Source organism: Marmota flaviventris, chromosome 10 (genome assembly GCF_047511675.1).
Source record: "Marmota flaviventris isolate mMarFla1 chromosome 10, mMarFla1.hap1, whole genome shotgun sequence".
Lineage (NCBI taxonomy): Eukaryota > Metazoa > Chordata > Mammalia > Rodentia > Sciuridae > Marmota > Marmota flaviventris.
Window position 1 is genome coordinate 16,767,656 of NC_092507.1, and position 18,934 is coordinate 16,786,589.

At 42.9% G+C, this 18,934-nt stretch overlaps 2 protein-coding genes across 19 annotated transcripts in view; one reads left to right on the forward strand and one right to left on the reverse strand.

Annotated features, from left to right (window-relative positions):
- Kdm1a (lysine demethylase 1A) overlaps window positions 1-1,256 on the forward strand; it is a 62,582-nt gene extending 61,326 nt beyond the window's left edge. For both annotated transcript variants that reach the window (XM_027937232.2, XM_027937233.3), the window contains one exon: window positions 767-1,256. In XM_027937232.2, the coding sequence (XP_027793033.2) occupies window positions 767-952 (186 nt within the window). In that variant the 3' untranslated portion in view covers window positions 953-1,256. The remainder of the gene's footprint in view (window positions 1-766) is intronic.
- Window positions 1,257-2,491: 1,235 nt separating this feature from the next.
- Luzp1 (leucine zipper protein 1) overlaps window positions 2,492-18,934 on the reverse strand; it is a 98,664-nt gene continuing 82,221 nt past the window's right edge. For all 17 annotated transcript variants that reach the window (XM_071617464.1, XM_071617459.1, XM_071617460.1 and 14 more), the window contains 2 exons: window positions 7,969-11,150; window positions 2,492-6,461 (listed from right to left, as the gene is read on the reverse strand). In XM_071617464.1, the coding sequence (XP_071473565.1) occupies window positions 6,306-6,461; window positions 7,969-11,031 (3,219 nt within the window). In that variant the 5' untranslated portion in view covers window positions 11,032-11,150 and the 3' untranslated portion in view covers window positions 2,492-6,305. The remainder of the gene's footprint in view (window positions 6,462-7,968; window positions 11,151-18,934) is intronic.

The window sequence follows — 18,934 nt, forward strand, 5'->3', positions numbered from 1 at the left end:
TAGAAATTTGTTTCTGGGCTTATCCAGAAAGAGTATCCCAGGGCAAAATTGAAGTCACTGATTTCTCTCCTTAATGGTTCTATCTTTAGACCCTTTCGGGTAGCAGGAGCAGAATGGAAAGGGAGTGTTTGCGTCTGTTTTCTTGCAGTCTACATTCAAAATGGAAGAGCTATGCAAGTCAGGAACTTAAGTTTTTTCCTTTATAAAACAAAACCCATTTTTAATTATGCATCTTTTTATTGTGGCTGATAACTCAGATTGTTAAAGGGATTTCAGTCTCTAGGGGCTTCAAGGCCATGTCGCTGAGAAATAGCTGTGGACCCCTATTTAGACTTTTGTCGGACCTTATTCCAAAGAGCAGGGAGGGTTCCTCAGTACCGTAGCCTAGGACTTGGGTTTGCTCTGAACTAGAGGTGAAAGAATTCCTGAATTGGACTGAGTGCTCTACTCTCTAGTTCAGAATGGGTAAGACACCCCCATCTCTGCCATCACTAGGCACTACATGCGGTAAAGAAAGCTAGAAATTTGGGCATCATTAAACTGATAAGAATAGATGCAGTTAGTAAGTATCACTAGAGCTGAGGCTGGGCTGAGTCCGATTTCTCCTTCTGTCAATCCTAGGAAAATGCTTTATTGTAAGAGACTTTCATAGAGTTGATAGTTAACTGCCTGGAGCAGGGTCAGCCTTCAAAGGTCAATAGGAATTTGGCAGTTCAAAGAATAAACATACTTCTAACCTGCTAATTTTCTTTTCTCTCTGAAATAGCCAATCCCACGACTCTTCTTTGCGGGAGAGCATACAATCCGGAACTACCCCGCCACAGTCCATGGTGCTCTGCTGAGTGGGCTTCGAGAAGCAGGAAGGATTGCAGACCAGTTCTTGGGAGCCATGTACACACTGCCTCGCCAGGCCACACCAGGTGTTCCTGCGCAGCAGTCTCCAAGCATGTGAGACAGAGGTATCCTGAAGAGATCTGGTGTCTTTTGCCATGTAAGCGAAGCTCTTCTAGCAATATTAGATCCTACTGAGAAGGTCCCATCCTGTTACCTGGACTCACCATCAGCTGGGAGGGCTCCTGATCTGACAGAGGTCACATCCTCTGACTTAGAGGACAGAGAAGAACTTGTCCACTAGTTTGGAATTGTGTTCTTCATAAAGACTGAGGCAAGTGTTGTGAGATAACATCTTAGTCTTTTGGCGTTTTTTTTTTTTTTTTCTTTTCTATATTTTGAGAATAAAACTTCATAAAAAATTAGTCCTTTTTTTTTTCTTTTGGATGGGAGTTGGGTACAAAGTAGGGGTGTTACTTCAATGGCAACCTTCCTATAATCCAAGCAACTCGGAAGGCTAAGACAGAATTACAAGTATTCTACCTTGTATATGTTCTCCCTGTTTAAATGAGGAGGATATTCCTACAAAGGGGAAAAATGGTTTCAGGGCGTGCCCATAGGTACAGTGCACTTTCTGGCCAGTGGGGCTTGATGTCCCTGCTGGAACTGTGGGGTGATGTGCCAACAGTATATGAGGGGAACCTCAGGTGCATTGTCAAAAACTCTGTTTACACAAAACTTGGGCCCTCTGAGTTTTTGACAGACCGACCATCATTCCGCCTTTATCCCTCAGATCCCCTCTGAAGGCAGTGTGCTTGCTCACTTTGCAATTCTGTTGAAAATATGGTGTCGATCTGGGAAGTATTACATGAGCAGATCAAAGGCTTGGGTGATTTGGCTGTTAGTGGCTTAAAACAACAAACTTTCTTGCAGTTTGGGGATGGCCAGTCTACGGTGGGTCTGTGTGGCTGCATTTACTGTGGAGGATCTGAGAGCTGTTTCCTCACCTTTTTCAGCTTCGTGTGGCTGACTATGTTGGTGCGGATGCCTTCCCCCTATAGTCAAACCTGTCGCCCTGCGTTGGGATTCTTGGGTTTACACTTAAGGCCCACCTGCATGATCTGGGATAATCTCCATCTAACTCACAATTCCTAATCATGTCTGTAGTGTGCCCTTTGCCACATGAAAACAGTTTTACAAGAAGGGAACAGGAGCATTCCTTTCTTGGGGGCTTTTAACAAATGCTATTGCAGTGCACAGGAAGTACCTCCTGGCAATCAGATTTCACTTGTGTTGGCCAGTTCCTCCTTACAGTTAGTCTAAATGAGATGAAAGGACATTATATTGGTGGTCTGACGAAGATTAAAATAACTGATGGAAAGATGGGAAGCACATATGGAACAAAGTGCTTGGGCTTGGGATGCACACTTGATTTGAGTCCCAGTGCTGCCACCACCACTGCAACCTGATGGGGCTGATTATGACACAAGCAGTTGGAAGAGAGGCTGCTTTTTGTGACAACAGATTTGAAAAGAAAACGTAGCAAATAGCTGATTCTAACTCTTGTTCAGTTAACTGGTGAAATATACCGGATGCACCAATGAAGAGAAAAGAGACAACATCAATAAAATTGGCATCACTGACCACTCAACACCACGCATGTGGAAACTAGGGAACTTTATTGGTACATACTGTGCTGCAGAGTCAACAGAGAGCATGAGAGCCAGAGGATACATGCAGACAGGAGCTTCAACTCTACACATGCACCCAAGGAGCCCTGAGCCACTGCCCATGGCTTTGCCCTGGTTTCCAGCGGCAGGTTCTATAGCCCCCTTGGTCCCATTCTTGGAGCAGGAATGTAGAAGCTACTACACCTAGACTCCAAGAAGCAGGGGTGAAGCCAAAGCCCCTGCTCGAGCAAGTAGGTGTGGACTGACTAAAGACTGGTGCCCCAGCACAGGGGCCTAAAACGCAGTATCAGTTTATTTGAGGGCTATCTTTCTAGCCCACCCCCATCTTTAAAATACAAAAAAATAGACTTTATTCTCTTAAAAATACATTCCGTTCGTTCAGTACATGTTCTGAGCTGTGAAGCAGCAGGAAAATAGGGCCCCTTTCCTATGATCTTGGTTGAGGCTTTGAGGAGAGCCCTGTTCCCCACTCGGGGTATTCAAAAGATAATCCCTACAAGCAGCTCTTCCAGAGCAATCTTGCCAGAGTTAACAAAGAATCCCACACCAACAAAGGCAGCCAGGGACCCAGCCTCTGGGGCCCTGCTCCTTTACTGGGAAGTGGTAGCACTTGGCACTGACCCACTAAATCTAAAAAACTAAAACTGCCCCAGGACAAAGTCCAAGAACACTAGAGGCCCTCCCACACCCCAAAACTCTTGAGAGCGGAAGAGCCGTGTGCAAGCTTGTCTGCAACCCAGACTGGACTTGTTGGCCCCACTCACATCCCTTCCACCCATACTTATAACCATTTCCCTGCCATGGCTTCTCTGGCCACCACCCTTGTAGCTTTCCCTGGTAGTTTTAGTATCAGAGCAGAAAAGACCAACTCCTGGCATGTAGCCAGCTTTATTTTCTCCAAGAAGCTCTGTGGGGCCAAGTTCCCCAAGCTTCGCCAGGAACCCTCCCACAACTGTACACCTGCTGGTACATTTTAAGTTAGAGCCAGGCTGTGGAAGATTCTTGTCATAAAGTGGGTTTGTTGGCTGGGACAGTGGGAATATTTGGCTTGGTCAGACAACTATTCAACTACCAGGTCTCCCCGCTATTTGAAGGCTTCCTCCAGGACCCCTGATGGTGAGGTCCTGGTCTAAATGGTCACACCTTGGCTGCTTTTCAGAAATGTGCCTTCCTACTTTGGAATCTGAGGCCAGCCTTGCTAGCCATTTGAAGCCCAAAGGACATGAGCCTCAGCCTTCACTCACTAGTACAAATGCTATTTTCTGCAATGCTGAGAACATTTAAAAATAAAATCTATTTTACAGAGGTCCTAGAAAGTGTGCAGATTAAAGAAACAATACAATATCCTGAAATAATTGTTACAATCAAACCCTATTGCACTCAGATTTCAAAATGGCAGCCCCAGTAAAAGGGCACTACAACTGTCCCTTTTCCATAGAGCATTTTGAGTAGCAGCAGATGTTGGTGCTGCTGAAATGTGGAAGGATCCAGACTTTGGCACCAGGAGCTACAGCACCAGAATCCAGGGCTCCAACACCCAAAGACAAAAATTATTGGCGAGATCTTTTTAGGCATGTCGGATGCCTTCCTGTTTCCATCAGTGGAGAAGAGCTCCAGTCTGTACCCGCAATTGACCACTACAGAGGTCAATTTCCTTTTAACACTCAGGGCTGCCAACTGGTTAAGGAGAATGGTGGGATGCTGCAAAGAAGGGGTTGCATCCTTCAGTGAGCAAGTTTCTGGCCAGCGAGCGACCCAGGAGAAGCAGCAGGAAGAGATCTTAAAAACAGCGTCCTAAGTAGTGCATATGAGATGGGATGTGAAAAGGAGAGGCAAGCCACATGAAAATGCCTTTAGATTGGCAAACTCTGGAAAACTAGTGTGGAAGTAAGGTAGGTAGGTGTGACCCAAGTCACCTCAGGACAGCCTAGTCTGGTGCAAACATGGGGCAGGATGAATGTTGGGGCCCATGCTGAATTGAGGCAGGGAAGGCCACTCAGTCCTCTCAAGGAAGTCCTCAGTCTTCCCTCTTACCAGGAAATCGGAGAGAGAGGAACAGGAATGGGAGACTTGTGCTACAGAAAGCACCTGGCGTGACAGGCAGCCATCTGTCTGGCATCAGGCAAAGCTGGTGACACACAAAGCCTCTGACACCATCCAGTCAAAGTCCTTCACTTAGCAGGTGGAAATGTGGAAATAGGGAACTTTTCTGCCCTCACTTCCATGAGACTTGAATATAGGGTAACTAGAAAGCATAAGGCCCAGAGAGACGACTATAGGCAGGAGGGAAACTCCTGTAGACAATACCTTCTAGAAGTAAAAATCAGCCCACACCGGATGGTGAAAATGGGGATCTCAGAATACAAGATCATTCATTTCAAAGAACTCATTTTACAAATAGGGAAACAGGCTTCAGGAGGACAATGATTCTCCCAAGGTCACACGGCAAGGAAGTAAAGCCATGGAGAAAAACCAGCTTTCCAGACTCCTGGTCTAATGCTCTCTTGTTTGAAGGCAACAGCGTCTGCTTCATACAAGCAGCTTTTGAAAGGGACCCTTCTTTAAATTGAGAATGCTACAGAAAAAGCAGGGCCGGGAGTGCACAGTCCTTTTTAACTGCCTTATGTGATTGGTGTAAGAAAACAAATCCATTTGTATTTTTGTGGCTTCCTGAAAGGTTACTGCACTTTGAATGTATAAACCTGAGGTCCTCGATGGGCAGGAATCACCTTTCCTCCAATGAAGGCATGTAATGATAGTCAACCTGCAGAAACCAGAGGCCGCTTCCATAGGAATGCATCAGCGCCGTAAAGTGCAAAGCCTCCTCCACAGGGATGGAGGAGGAAAAGGAGGGAGTTTTCTCAGTCCGTGCCTTCCATGCAGCTATTGCTTGTGGAGTGACCACAGGGAAATTGCTTCTTCCTGCCTGACTTCCCCCTTGCTGGGCACGTCCTGGAAGGCAGTGTGCCGTTGTCAGGCCCAGCTCAGTCTAGGAATTTTCCCAAGATGGGAACAATGAAGTTAGCTGAGGTCTCCAGCCACAAGAAAAAGCAAGTGGTGCCAGCAGCATTACTGGTGCCCAGGGAAGGAGATGCATGAGGCTTGTGCACTTCCAGGGGCCTTTGGAAAGGGGAGCAGAGAGCTGGGGTGGGGGAGGGATGTGTCATTCCAATGGGTATCTACATACTCTGTTCCCAAGAAACTGATCAGCCAGGGGGCCAGGTCAGAGAAGTTTCAACTTAAAGGGTAGCTCAGAGGCAGCACGAACCCCTGTGACTTTCAAAGTCTGAGGAACTCCAAGTAGGAAAAAAAATGGAAGCCCCCAGAAAGAAAAAAAAAATTGATAGCTGGTCATTCTTGTACTTGGGCCCTCGTGGTAAGGAGGCAGAAATCAGGGCATTCATTACCCACACGGAGAAGGGGCTGCTCTATGATACAGAAACAACCCACAAGCAGCAGAGGAGAACTTTCTGCTACTATTTTTGGTGGTGGGGTTTCTATATCTTCCCATTTGGGGGCCAGAGTGGCCCAAGCTACCTTAGGGACAGGAATGAAGAGAAAGGACTCATGCATCAGGGAAGGCTGGGCCTGGGGACTCTGGTTTGTAGTCTCTGATTCCCTCTGACCAATGGGGAAAAATTACCTGAGCCACAGCCCAGCTTTCTACCAGTCTCCCAGCCTTGTGCCTAGCCTGGAGAACTGGCCTTGGAGTCTTCACAGGGCAGGAAATGGAAGAGCTAAAAAGCAGCAGCAGAGGAGACAGAGCAGACCTCACCAGCTGGCTCAGTTTTCCTCAGCACAAGGCCTGTTTGGTCGTAATCGTTCCTCGGCCCGGACTCGCCCAGGCTCTGGTAGCCCTTGCTTCATGGGCAATTCAGACCGCTCCAGGGAGTTGTGCAGCCGCCGGTAGACAGTAAGTGTGCAGTCTTCACCCTCCTCCTATGCCAATAAATGAAAAAAGTGAGCTTCAGAAGATGGTACAGCAAGGACCAAGAAACCCTCACCTCCTACCCCAAATGGACACATACCCCCCTCCCCGCACCTGGTAGAGACACACAGGCCACGTGTAACGGCCAAGACAGGCTTTTGTTTGAGAGGCCTGTATAAAAATTCCTTACAAATCAGAATACAGTAGAACTCCAAGCTGTTGGGAAAAACCGGGGTAGACCGGGGGACTCAGCTGACCAGGAGCCTTATAGGACAGAGCCTAGGACAATGGGAGCAAGGGCACGGTACCCCTAAGTGGCGGTCAGCAGTCCTGGAGTTGCATGCTTCATGCTGCATTCTGGGGTGAAAGCCATTTTGAGGTAAGGGTGGGGGCTAAAGAAGGGCATGTGCCAAAAAGGCTAAATAGCTCTTTTTTTTACTCCCCACCTTGAATGACCAAAAAAACTCACATGCCTTCCCGTTTATATCCCATGTCTGGCCCTCATCCTGTACCTCCCTCTCTCAGGTCCAAAGTTTCAGGGGCCCAAACTCCTGTCTTTCTCCCCACTGCTCTGCTGCAATTGTACCTTTTCAATGTTCTCCTTTGTCTTTCCAAGCAAATGCAAATCAAAGAATGAAAGTATGAGTAAGAAAGACAGTTAGCAGGATGGAAAGAGGGCTGGATTAAGAGATGCCAATTTCCGATTCCAATCTTAGCTCTTGCAGTAACTTACTTGGGTGATCTTGAGCACTTTGTGTCTGTGACCCTCAGCTTCTGTATCTAATAAATGGGGATTTGAAGGAATGTGTATCTTGGGCAAGATGTCTCTAAGCATCATAGGTTCCACATCTAAAAGACACTCTTGGGGACCTCTCTTTCAGATACTGTTCTGACACTCTGACCCTCAAATAAGGCTGGTGGTTCTGGATTTATCTATCTTGTACTGAGCCAGACTAAACCAACCCTGCCCTCAGAAAGGTATAATGGGCCAGATAGCTGTCTAGGACAAAAGAATGACACTTGCATATGAAGTTTATAAGGCAGACCTAGGGGAAGCCCTGGCTTTCTTCCCCCATATGCTAGTGACCTGCAAGACCCACTGTCTGAGGCAGCAGGACAAGAACTTGTTCACCAAGCCATCATGTCTGAAAGCTCTCAGAGCTTCTGACTTGCACCCAGAGCTTCCCTGTCAACTCCAGCTGCTTCTTATGCTTCCAAGTACTGATCTGGGAACTCCTCAGACTTCTCTGAAACGCAAGAGAACAGAGGCCAGTTTTCCTATGTGTGTTGCCTTCATGATTGAAGAGCAAAATGGAGAAGACAAATTGGAAAGGGAACGTTGGAAAATCACGCTGCTCTCTGCCAAACCCACCTGATTTCACCAGTTCTCAGAGAGACCCAGTTTTACCAGTGTTTCCCAGCCACATAATTCCCAAATCTTGGGTTACACAAACAGGGGCAGAGAAAAGGAGAAAGTAAAGGAGGACCAGGGCAGAGAAGGAAAGCCGTGGGACTCACCATGCCTGATGAGTGGTTCCAAGCTGCAGCTGTGATGGCGTCTCCTACCCGATTCCGACGGGTGAGCACCTCTGACACGGTGAGGCTACTTTGGGTCCTTCTGGAGGACAGCTCTGGGCCATCTCCTGAATTTCCTACCTTTCTAGTGCCCTGCTCAGAAAGGTAGGACCTGGGCTGTTCAAGTTCTGAGAAGTCTGTGGAAGACCTCTGGGTGTAAGCATTGGTAGATTCTACATTTCTACCTACTCGAGTTGGGGGGTCTTCTAAAGATTTCAAGTCTCGCTTACTCTTCCAGGCATTCCGTACAGTAACGTGTCTGGTGTCAGAGGAGCCCACCTCTGAAGGGGCACTATGGCTTTTCCACCTGATTGTCTCTGCTTGGGGGGCGTGGCTATTCCTCTCCACAGAATCTGATGGCTTGATTAGAATGCTGCTCCGAGAGACCACTGTTTCTGGCCTATTCCTTAGGGGCCCGTCTCCCATTTTTTCAGCTTCTGTGAGCTGCAGGGTGATGTCATGTTTATTAATAGAGAGCTCAAAGGGGGGGTTGACATGGTTGCTAACTGCCATGCGCTCTGGGGGCCCCACCTGGATGTTGCTGGTAGACGTATGCCTCTCCCTTGGGGCCTCACCTGGGATGGCTCTAGGGCAGCTGCTGTCAGAGGGGTAGATAGTAATGCTGCTTGTCACTTTGTTTGGCCCTGATTTTGAGGTGGATTTCTGCTTCTCCATCACGGCCTCAGTTTCAGATCCTCCCATGATTTTTTTCACATCTTTATCAATGATAACAGGTTTGATGACAGCTCTAGACCGCAAGGCCTCTCTGGGGCTAAAGGGCCTTTGGTTTTTTACCCCAGCACCATTGGCATCTGAGAATTCCATGGCATTGGTAGAGGCCCTGATAGGTTTCACAGATTCATTTTCTATCCCAGCATTTTTATCATTCTCAAATACAGAGTTTCTAGGTCCCATGCGGGATTTGGCCTTTTCTCTAGAGTTAGGCTGTAGTTTGGGCTCTGGCTCAGGAGTGATGGTTGTGCTTACCAATTTGGCGGTAACCAGAGATGCTATGTCCAAGTCATCATCTGAGTCAGGCTTCTCTCTGCCACTGGACTTGATGACCTGACATCTCAGGGCTTCATGTTGGCTGCTATCTTCCATCACAACGGCTATGGACTGCTCAGCTCCTTCTTTATTTGGGGCTGAGAATCCAGGAAGGATGTTCTCCTGGCTTTTGGAGCTATAAGGATACTTTGATAAAATAGGAGCCTTGGAATTTTGGAAGCTGTTATCAGCCTCCAGGCCATTGGCAGTCTTTTTGCCCTTAGACAGTCCTTCTGAGGAGGATCTTCGAGATGAGGTCAAAGGTGCAATGGTCTTAGAACAGCTGGAATCTGTAGCCAGAGTTATTTGATTTCCACTGCCAGGAACCTGTCCCCTCTTGCCAAAGAGGGCCTCTGGGGTATCAGAAGCCTTGTCAGCTCTACCCAGTGTGTCACTGGGAACAGATCCATGGGTGGAGTCAGTAAATGTTCTTGTTGTCTTCTCTACTTTACCCTTTAGTCCACTGTCAGTGCCTGGCTTGGGAGATGACTTCCAAACTTTACTATGCTCCTGAGCAGCTGGAGGGTAGCGGCTAAGCACTGATGGCTGCTCCCTGGACTTCTTCCCTTCATTCTGAGAGGATCCAGGTGCAAATCGGTCTTCAGTTCTCTTTGCTTCCTGAGACCCACTGTCTGTACCTGCCCCCATGTTGGAGGCTTTGGCCGCCCTCCTATTGGTGAAAGTGGGAGAGGAAACCTGCCTGTTGTTCAGAAAATAGTTTTCATTGCCAAGAACAAACTCCCTATTTCGGAGCCTTTCCCGCTTATGCTGAGGAGACAGCTCTCGAGATGTGTGCTTGGACACAGATGCTTCACCCCCATGGCCTCTAGGCTTAGTCCTCTCATGCCTGCCTTTGCTGGACAGGAAAGCATCTTCCCCTTCTACCTCCCCATTTTCTAACTCTTTCTGTTTCTTGATTTGTAGTTTTATCTCTTCCAACTGATTGGCTAGGATTTTGTTTCTATTTTGTTCACTTTGGTAATTATCCTGAAGGTCATTATTTTTGGCCCTCATTTTCTTAAGCTCTTCTTCCAAAGATTCAAAATGTTTGATCTGTGTCTTAAGTTTCTCAATCTCTTGGTTCAGATCCTTGACTTTGTTGTCCTCCTGATTTCGGTTCTTTTCATTTTCTGTTTTGTTTCTTGTTTCATTCTCCACCTGCTTGAGATAGTCCAGAGTGCCCTTCCTTCTTGGCTCTTTGGATGGCAGGGTAGAAGGGATGCCATCCTCAATTCGTAAGTCATTCCTTTCCAGAAGATTAGATGCATTCCTTGTATACTCTCGGTTCATTTTCTTGTTCTGCTCCAGTTTTTGGGTGAGCTCTTTTATCAATTTCTCATTTTCCTTCTCCTTTTCATTCAAGTATTTTCTCTCACTTACAAAGCTCAGAGTTAATGATTTCAACTTTTCTAACTCTGACACTAAACTCTGCTCAGTTTTATCCAGGCGATCCTCAGAAGACTCCAGTTCTTTCACTTTGACTCTGAGCATTTCCAGCTCAGAGGAGATTTTCTTGGTCAAATTTCTCTCCTCATTTAGACTCAAACAAAGCTGGGTACAGTCATTCTTGCTCCTGCTAAAGGCCTCCTCTAGCTTCTCCAACTCAGCCATTCGTTTCTGAAGCCGCTCAATCTCGGATTTCAGTTCCCTGGTGAGGTTTTCCTCCTCTTCAAGTTTCTCCTTCATCAGATGACACAGGTCCTCTGCTCTCTTAATTTCCTCATCCTTTCCTTCAATTCTCAGCACCCGTTGGCGCAGCACTTCAATCTCTGCCAACATGCTGGAGTTGCTGCCTTCTGCTTGAATCACCTTGTCCTGGAGATCCAGGAGCTCATCCTCTGCTTTTTGGAGGTTTTTCGTGGCTTCTTCCAATTCATCCAGGCGGCGACTTAAGCTTTGTAACTTGAACCGCAGATGGCGGCTGGAGGCAGTATCCTTGTAGCTAGTAAATTCAGCCATATCTACTGCCAGCCAACGTGGGCTCCCAGGGGCATCCAATTCCACTTGAGGAGATGAGAAATGGTTACCTTTCTCTTGGCATCCACAATCTTCTTTGGCAGCTGGAAACCATTATCAGTCTATAGAAGGAAAGCAGAAGGCAAGTCAGTTAGCAAATCTCAAACCTGCACTTTAGCTCTAAACTATAAAGAGTTCCCATTTGTAATCCTTTTACGTCAAACATAGCAAGTGCTATGTTTGTTGAATGACTGAATTTAAATAAACCTGCAAGAAAACACTGGTTCTTTACAGTTGATATTGATTTCACCCTGATGAAGAATGCTACCAGAGGCAGCATGGCAGAAAGATGCAGAAGGAAGCCCCAACACATGGTAGGTATCAGAAAATCTTTACCTTTCTATAAGCCATTAAGTAAAACTAAACTTTAGTTTTACTTAGTTGTAAAATGAGGACAATGATGCCTACTGTATCTCTCCACTGTGTTATTTTTAGATAATACATGGAAAGCTCTTGGCACTAAACAATCCTGAGATTATTGTAAGAAAAGTTATCTTTCATGAACTATTGTGACTTGAAAATAATATAATCTATACAGAGAATTGAAATGTTGTACTTCATTTCTGTACGATGAATTGAAATGCATTCTGCTGTCATGTCCAACTAAGTAGAACAAAAAATTTAAAAATAATGATGATGATGATGATGATGATAAAAATCTATCCACATTGCTATATAAATGGCAAACTTCACAATGTACTAACATGATCTTCCCTCACCTGTTACCAACATCTCTTCTCCCAACAGTATAGGCAGATTTGTAAATGAATTTAGGTATGGCTTGGCCCTAACCAACCAACAGGGAGTTTCAACAAACTTTGCCCTTTGGTATTATAACAGAAAGGCCCCAGACCCTCAGATGTGAGGATGGAAGTGTTTCTTCAAAAACAATTTCATGGGCTAGGGTTGTGGCTTGCCCACAGTGGTAGAGCACTTACTTGCCTAGCATGCATGAGGTACTGGGTTCATAAAGGTACTGTGTCCACCTACAACTAAATATATATATATATAATTTAAAAAAAAAAAAATCTCACTGGGGCTACACACCAAACAGTAACTCAAAGGAAACAGAGGAAGGAGAAAATCAAAGTGGGCTATGGCTATAGTTTTGTATTTCATTTCCTCATATTTAAAATGAGTGGGTTACTATTATGTATTTTTTTAATATTTATTAATAAGAGTACTGACTAGAAACCATAAAAGTGTATTCCAATGTTTAAAGTTACTTTTTTAAAAGGGGGAAAGAGATAAGATGCTATCAACAAAGACCAGAAGACTTGAAAATTAACCAAACAGATCAGCTAGAATTTTTTAAAAGCACATTAAATGCAAATGAAGAGAAATCAGTAGTCAAGAAGAGATATGACTAAATAACAAAAGGCAGCACAGAGTTAAGAAGATGGAAAGAGAGATATTGTTAAATGACAAGGGAAATAAAGAGACCAGCATGAGGAAGTTTAACAGGAAGCCCGAAAGGATGAAACAGAAAGAACAGGCAACAAACAATATTTGTAGAGATACTAGCTAAGATTTTTCAAGAGTTGATGAAAGATAAGGAACCTCAAATTTGGGAAGCAATGTCCTAAACAGGAAAAAAATTAAATCTGCACTTAGACACATAAACATACATATAGAATGTATATGAATCCCACATATAGGTAGTCTAAAAGCAGCAAGTGAAAAAAGACAATTCTCAGTCTGTTTGTGCTGCTGTAACACAAACTGGCTAAATTGTAAAGGACAGAAATTTACTTCTTACAGTTTTGGAGGCTGGAAGATCCAAGATCAACGTGCAAGCAGGTTCTGTGAGGGGAGGGCCTGGCCTCTGCTCCAAAAATGGCACCTTAAATGTTTGTGTCCTCTCATGGTGCCAAGGGGAAAAAGAGGGGTGGATGGGCAAAAGAGGTTGAGAACTCACTCTCTTGAGCCCATTTACAAGGATGCTAATCCCATCCACGAGGGGTTTGGCCTCATGGCCTTATCATCTCTTAAGGGCCCCCCCTCTTAATACTGTTACACTGAAGATTACATTTCAATTAATTTTTGAGGAAACACATTCAAACCACAGCAACAATCTATAAAGAAACAGCAACTGAACAACATGTTCTCAGTAGAAACTTTTCAGTAGGTGGCAAGTAAAAGATAAAAGGCACTGATTCATTTAAAGTTCTAAAACAAATTAACAGTAAACCTAGAAGCATATACCCAGCTAAATTATGAAAATTAATAAACACAGTTGGTAGAGTGCTGGGGCACGTACAAGGCGCTAGGAAGGAAGGGAGGAAGGAAGGGAGGGAGGGAGGAAGGAAGGAAATGAATGAATAATTTAACTTAGTTAACTTATTAGCACTATCAATGAAATGAATGTAAGGGACATGCATATAAAGTATATCCAACACCACCAGATGATACATTCGCTTCAAACTCACATGAAACCTTTACCAAGACAGCCCACATTCCGATATTAGAAACACTTTCAAAACAGATAAAAGGAAAATAAAAACCTGAGAGTTTATTAACAGACCTCACTGAAAGAACTACTCAGGATGCAATTCAGAAGACAGAAACTGATCCCTTAAGAAAGGCAGAAGACTCGGGCTGAGGAGGTAGCTCAGACTTGAAATACCAAAAGAAAATAAAGGAAGAAAGGGAAGGCAGGAGACTCAAGAAAAAAGGGGTAAGCAACTAACCTAAATGAGCACTGGTTCAGTTAAACAATAAAAATCGATGGTGGAGGTAGTGGTATATATTGAATTGAATCACTATTTAATAACTTTCAAAAATAACAAGACTGCTGTCTCTAAATCAATCCAAAATCAAAATTAAGGATAAAACCAAAGCGGAAACTAAAACACTGGACAACAATAACTTGTAAATTACACAGGAATCACAACTCAAGTGCTCTAAGGATTCTTCATTGTTTGGGAAAAGGACAGTTACAATTTTAGATATTATTAAAAATTATTATTATTAATTTTAGATATTAAAAATAGATATTAATCTATATCTCATAATATCCATAATATATAAAAAACTACAACTCAACAACAATAAAACAATTTTTAAAAAGGACAATATAATAGATATTTCTCCAAAGAAGTAAACAAATGGTCAACAAACATGAAATGATGCTCAGCATTGTTAATCATTAGGGAAATACAAATCAAAGTCAGCACATAGCTTAACTCATTAGCACCATCAGTCAACTGGATATAATAAACATTGTTTATCTGTCTATCTATTATCTATCTATCATCCATCCACCCATTTATTGGTACTGGGGATTGAACCCAGGGGTGCTTAACCACTGAGCCACAATCCCCAGTCCCTCTTATTTTTTATTTTGAGATAGTGTCTCCCTAAGTTGCTTTGGGCCTCACTAAGTTGGTGACGCTGGCTTTGAATTTGTGATCCTCCTAGCTTGGTCTCCCCTAAGCTGCTGGGTATATAGGCATGCAGATAGGCACTATTCAACAACAGCGGATGACACATTCTTCTTAAGCTCACATGGAACATTTCAAAGTAGACTACCTTCTAGACCATTAAACATACCCTAGCAACTCCAAAAGAATAGAATTTATGTTATATGCTCTCAGACCATAAAGGAATTAAACTGGAAGTCAGTAAAAGAAAGACAACTAGCAAATTCCAAAATACTTAAGCGATTAAACAACTCTCTTCTAAATAAGATATGATTCAAGGGAGAAATCCCAAGAGAAATTTTAAAATATTTTGAACTAAATGAAAACAAAACTAAAACTTATTAAAATTTGTGGGATGCAATAAACACACTGCTTAGAGAGAATTTTATGGCATTAAATGCTTACATTAGGAAGCAAGATACAAAATCAATAATCTAAGCTACCACCTTAGAAAACTAGAAAAGGAGCAAATTAAATGAAAATTGAGCCAGGTGGATGATATGTACCTATAGTGTCTCCTACTTGGGAGGCTCAGAAAAGAGGATTGTCCAGGAGTTTAAAGGCCAGTCTGGGCAATATAACAAGACCGCTGTCTCTAAATCAATCCATAATCAAAATTAAGTAGAAGAAAATAAGTAATAGAAATTACAGCAGAAGCTGAAAACGGAAAATAATCAGTAAAGCGGGGCGGGGAAATCAGTGAAACCAAAAGCCGACTCTGACAAACAGAGAAAACAAACTACTGTTATCAGAAATGAAAGAAGAGACATTACTACAGAGATGAGATCTCATCACAACAAATCTCAAGGACATCAAAAGGATAATAAAGAAATTTATAAACAACTCTCTGACCACAAATTTGATGACCTAGGTAAAAAATGGACTAATTCATTGAAAATTACAATCCTTCTATTAGACAATCTGAATAGGACTATATCAAAGAAATTGAATCACTATTTAATAACTTTCAAAAACAGTGCACACCAGGCCAATATGGGTTCATTGGTGAATACTACCATATATTTAAAGAGAAAATTTCCCCAATTTTCTACAATTTCTTCCAGAACATAGATGTAGTAGGAATAATTTCTAACTCATAGAATGAGGCCAGCATTACCTAGCCTTGAAGACATTATAAGAAAACAAAGGGGCTGGGGTTGTGGCTCAGGGGTAGAGTGCTCACCTAGCATGCATGAAGCACTGGGTTCTGCTGAGAGCCACCGCCGAGTCTGTACTGTATGTGTGTGTGTGTGCGCGCGCACCATGCTCAAGTAACATTGAGGAATGCTGAGCTTCTTTTCCTTGGGATTTCTAAGAGTTCTTAACGTGCTATGATAACATTGTGAATTTATAAGAGGAGACAATTACTGTTTGACTTTAGATTGTGCCCCCTGCCCTCCTTTTCTCTGAGCATTTCAAAGGACTGTGGTCCCTTGGGAAATACAGCTCTTGATGAAGTTTACATCCCTAGAGGTTATACTGAATGGTGAATGTATTACTGTGATATCCTGCAATCATTAATAAATCTCACACTTTAGTGAGATACTAGAAAGCAAGCATATTTGCCATTCAGAGCTATACTTTGAAGTATAGAGGTTCTTTTTCACTGATGGTGTGTAAAATCAGTATTTGTGTTTGATTTTGCAAGTTTTTCAGTGAAAAAGAACCTCTATACTTTAAAGTATAGCTCTGAATGGCAAATATGCTTGCTTTCTAGTATCTCACTAAAGTGTGAGATTTATTAATGATTGCAGGATATCACAGTAATACATTCACCATTCAGTATAACCTCTAGGGATGTAAACTTCATCAAGAGCTGTATTTCCCAAGGGACCACAGTCCTTTGAAATGCTCAGAGAAAAGGAGGGCAGGGGGCACAATCTAAAGTCAGAGTCGATTTACTTTGGGAGGAAATGGACATATTGACAGATTCCTCTGCTTTGAATTGCTTGCAGACCTTGCCTGGACTATGTATCACTTGTATGCATTGTGAACTATCTGTTGGTACAGCAAATTGTGATAGTGCTGGAGTATTTTTGCTGATGGTGTCACCGGTGGTACAATTTTTCAAAGGAGCCCTCAATTGCCTTAGTGTCATGGCATTTTGCATCCTCCTCCCTTCTACTAGTGATGGTCTAAAATTTGGGGGCCAACAGAGGTGAGGCAAAGAACCTCACCCCCCCACTGGTGCAAAGGCCTATCCCAAGTATGGCTGTATGCTGGACCGGTAGTCAGTGACGGGTATGATCCAATTGCAGTGGTACCAACCTAAGACAGGAGGCTGACGCCTAGAGGTCAATTCATCCGATGACGGGTAAGGACCATATGTTGAATTGGACTGCCTAACAGGCACGGTCCCTAAGCCACATTGCTTGTTGTTTAATTAAACAAAAAGGGGGAGATGCTGAGAGCCACGGCCGAGTCTGTATGGCCCCTGGCATTTTGCCAACAGTATTGATTGACAGGCGAGGCATTACTATCCGCCTCTGCCGCAACTTTTGAGTTCTCGCACTATTTTGGAGTTCTCGTGGGGATTTCCGGGGATTCCCTGAGAGTTCCCATTGGTTGGGGAAGTGCAGGAGGAGGGATTTCCGGGGGAGATATTTCCGGCTGGGGGTTCCTGGACAAGCCTCGTGGCGTTCGGGAGGATTCCCCGGGAGCTGTGTGAAGTGTTTTCCTGCAGTTTAAAAATAAAGTTTGTTCCTGCTTCAGTGGCTCGTGATTTGTGCCCAGCCAGACTGCGGCAGGGTTCGATCCTCAGCACCACATAAATATAAAATAAAACTATAAAAATAAAAAATATTGTGTTCACCTAAAACTAAGAAATAAATATTTAAAAAAAGAAAACAAACAGATGCAAGATATTCCACAAAATATTAGTAAATCAAACCAACAATATATATGAGTTATTATATACCACCATCAATTGGGATTTACCCCAGATATGCAAGGTAAATCACATCACTAGGTTAAAGAAAAATAATAATGATCACTGTGAACAGATGCAGAAATTGCATTAATAAAATCCAACATCTACTCATCATAAACAAACAAACAAACAAACAAACAAAAAACCTCTCAGCAATCCAGAAATAGAAGAAAATTTCCTCAGCATCATAAAAGAATAGCTACAAAAAAGCTCCAGCTATCATACTTAAAGGTAAGTAACTCAAAGTTTTCCGGCTAAGATTAGGAACAAAGCAAGAATGTACTCTCTCACCATTCCTTTCAATACTATACCAGAAACCTAGCTAATACAATAATAAAATAAAAGGGATACTGACTGGGAAGGAAGAAATAAAATGATCTGTTTATAGCTGACATGTTTCTCTATGTAGAAAATCCAAAAGAACTGACCAAAAAAGCCACCTTGGAATAATTATAGCAAGGTTGCAGGATATAAAGCTAATATATAAAAGTCAGTTGCTTTCCTATATACCAGCAATGAAAAAATGGAATTTGAAGTTAAAAACACAATACCTGTTTCTGTTCTATCCTTTAAATAAAACTTGTTCTCTAAAAAATAAAACCTTTGGGTGACAAGCAAAAAAAAAAAAAAAAAAAAAAATACCAAGCTAGGGTTGTGGCTCAGTGGTAGAGCACTTAGGCCCTGGGTTCAATTCTCAGCACCACATATAAATAAAGGTCCAGGTCCATCAACAACTAAAAAAATATTTTGAAAAAAATACCAGTTATATTAGTCACTCAAAATGGAAATAGTTAGGTATAAATAAAAAATACAATATGTAATTTTGTATGTCAGGCAAACTACAAAACACTAATGAAAAATATCCCAAGAGTTAAATAAATCAAGATATATTCCACACTCATGGGTAGGAAGAGTCAATATTGTCAAGATATCAACTCTTTCCAACTTGATCTATAGATTCAACACAATCCCAATCAAAATCCCAACAAACTGTTTTGTAGATAATCGACAAATTGATTCTAAAGTTTATATGGAGAGGAAAAGACCCAGAAGAACTGGGGGAGCATGCCTATAATCCCAGCAGCTCAGGAATCTGAGGCAGAAGGATCACAAGTTCAAAGCCAGCCTCAGTAACAGTGAGGTGCTAAGCAACTCAGTGAGACCTTGTCTCTAAATAAAATACAAAATAGGGCTGGGGATGTGGCTCAGTGGTTGAGTTCCCCTGAGTTCAATTAACCCCACACCAAAAAGACCCAGAAGAGTCAATACAATATTGAAGAGGAACAAAACCAGACACTGATTCTATCCAGATTCAAGTCTTACTATTAAGTCATAATATTTAAGACACTGTATTCAAGAGAAAGGATAGATCAATGAACAAAATAGAAAGTCCAGAAATAGACCCATATGAATATAATCAATTGATCTTTAAAAACAAAGGCAATTCAATGAAGCAAATACAATTTTTTATAATAAATGATACTGAAACTGGACA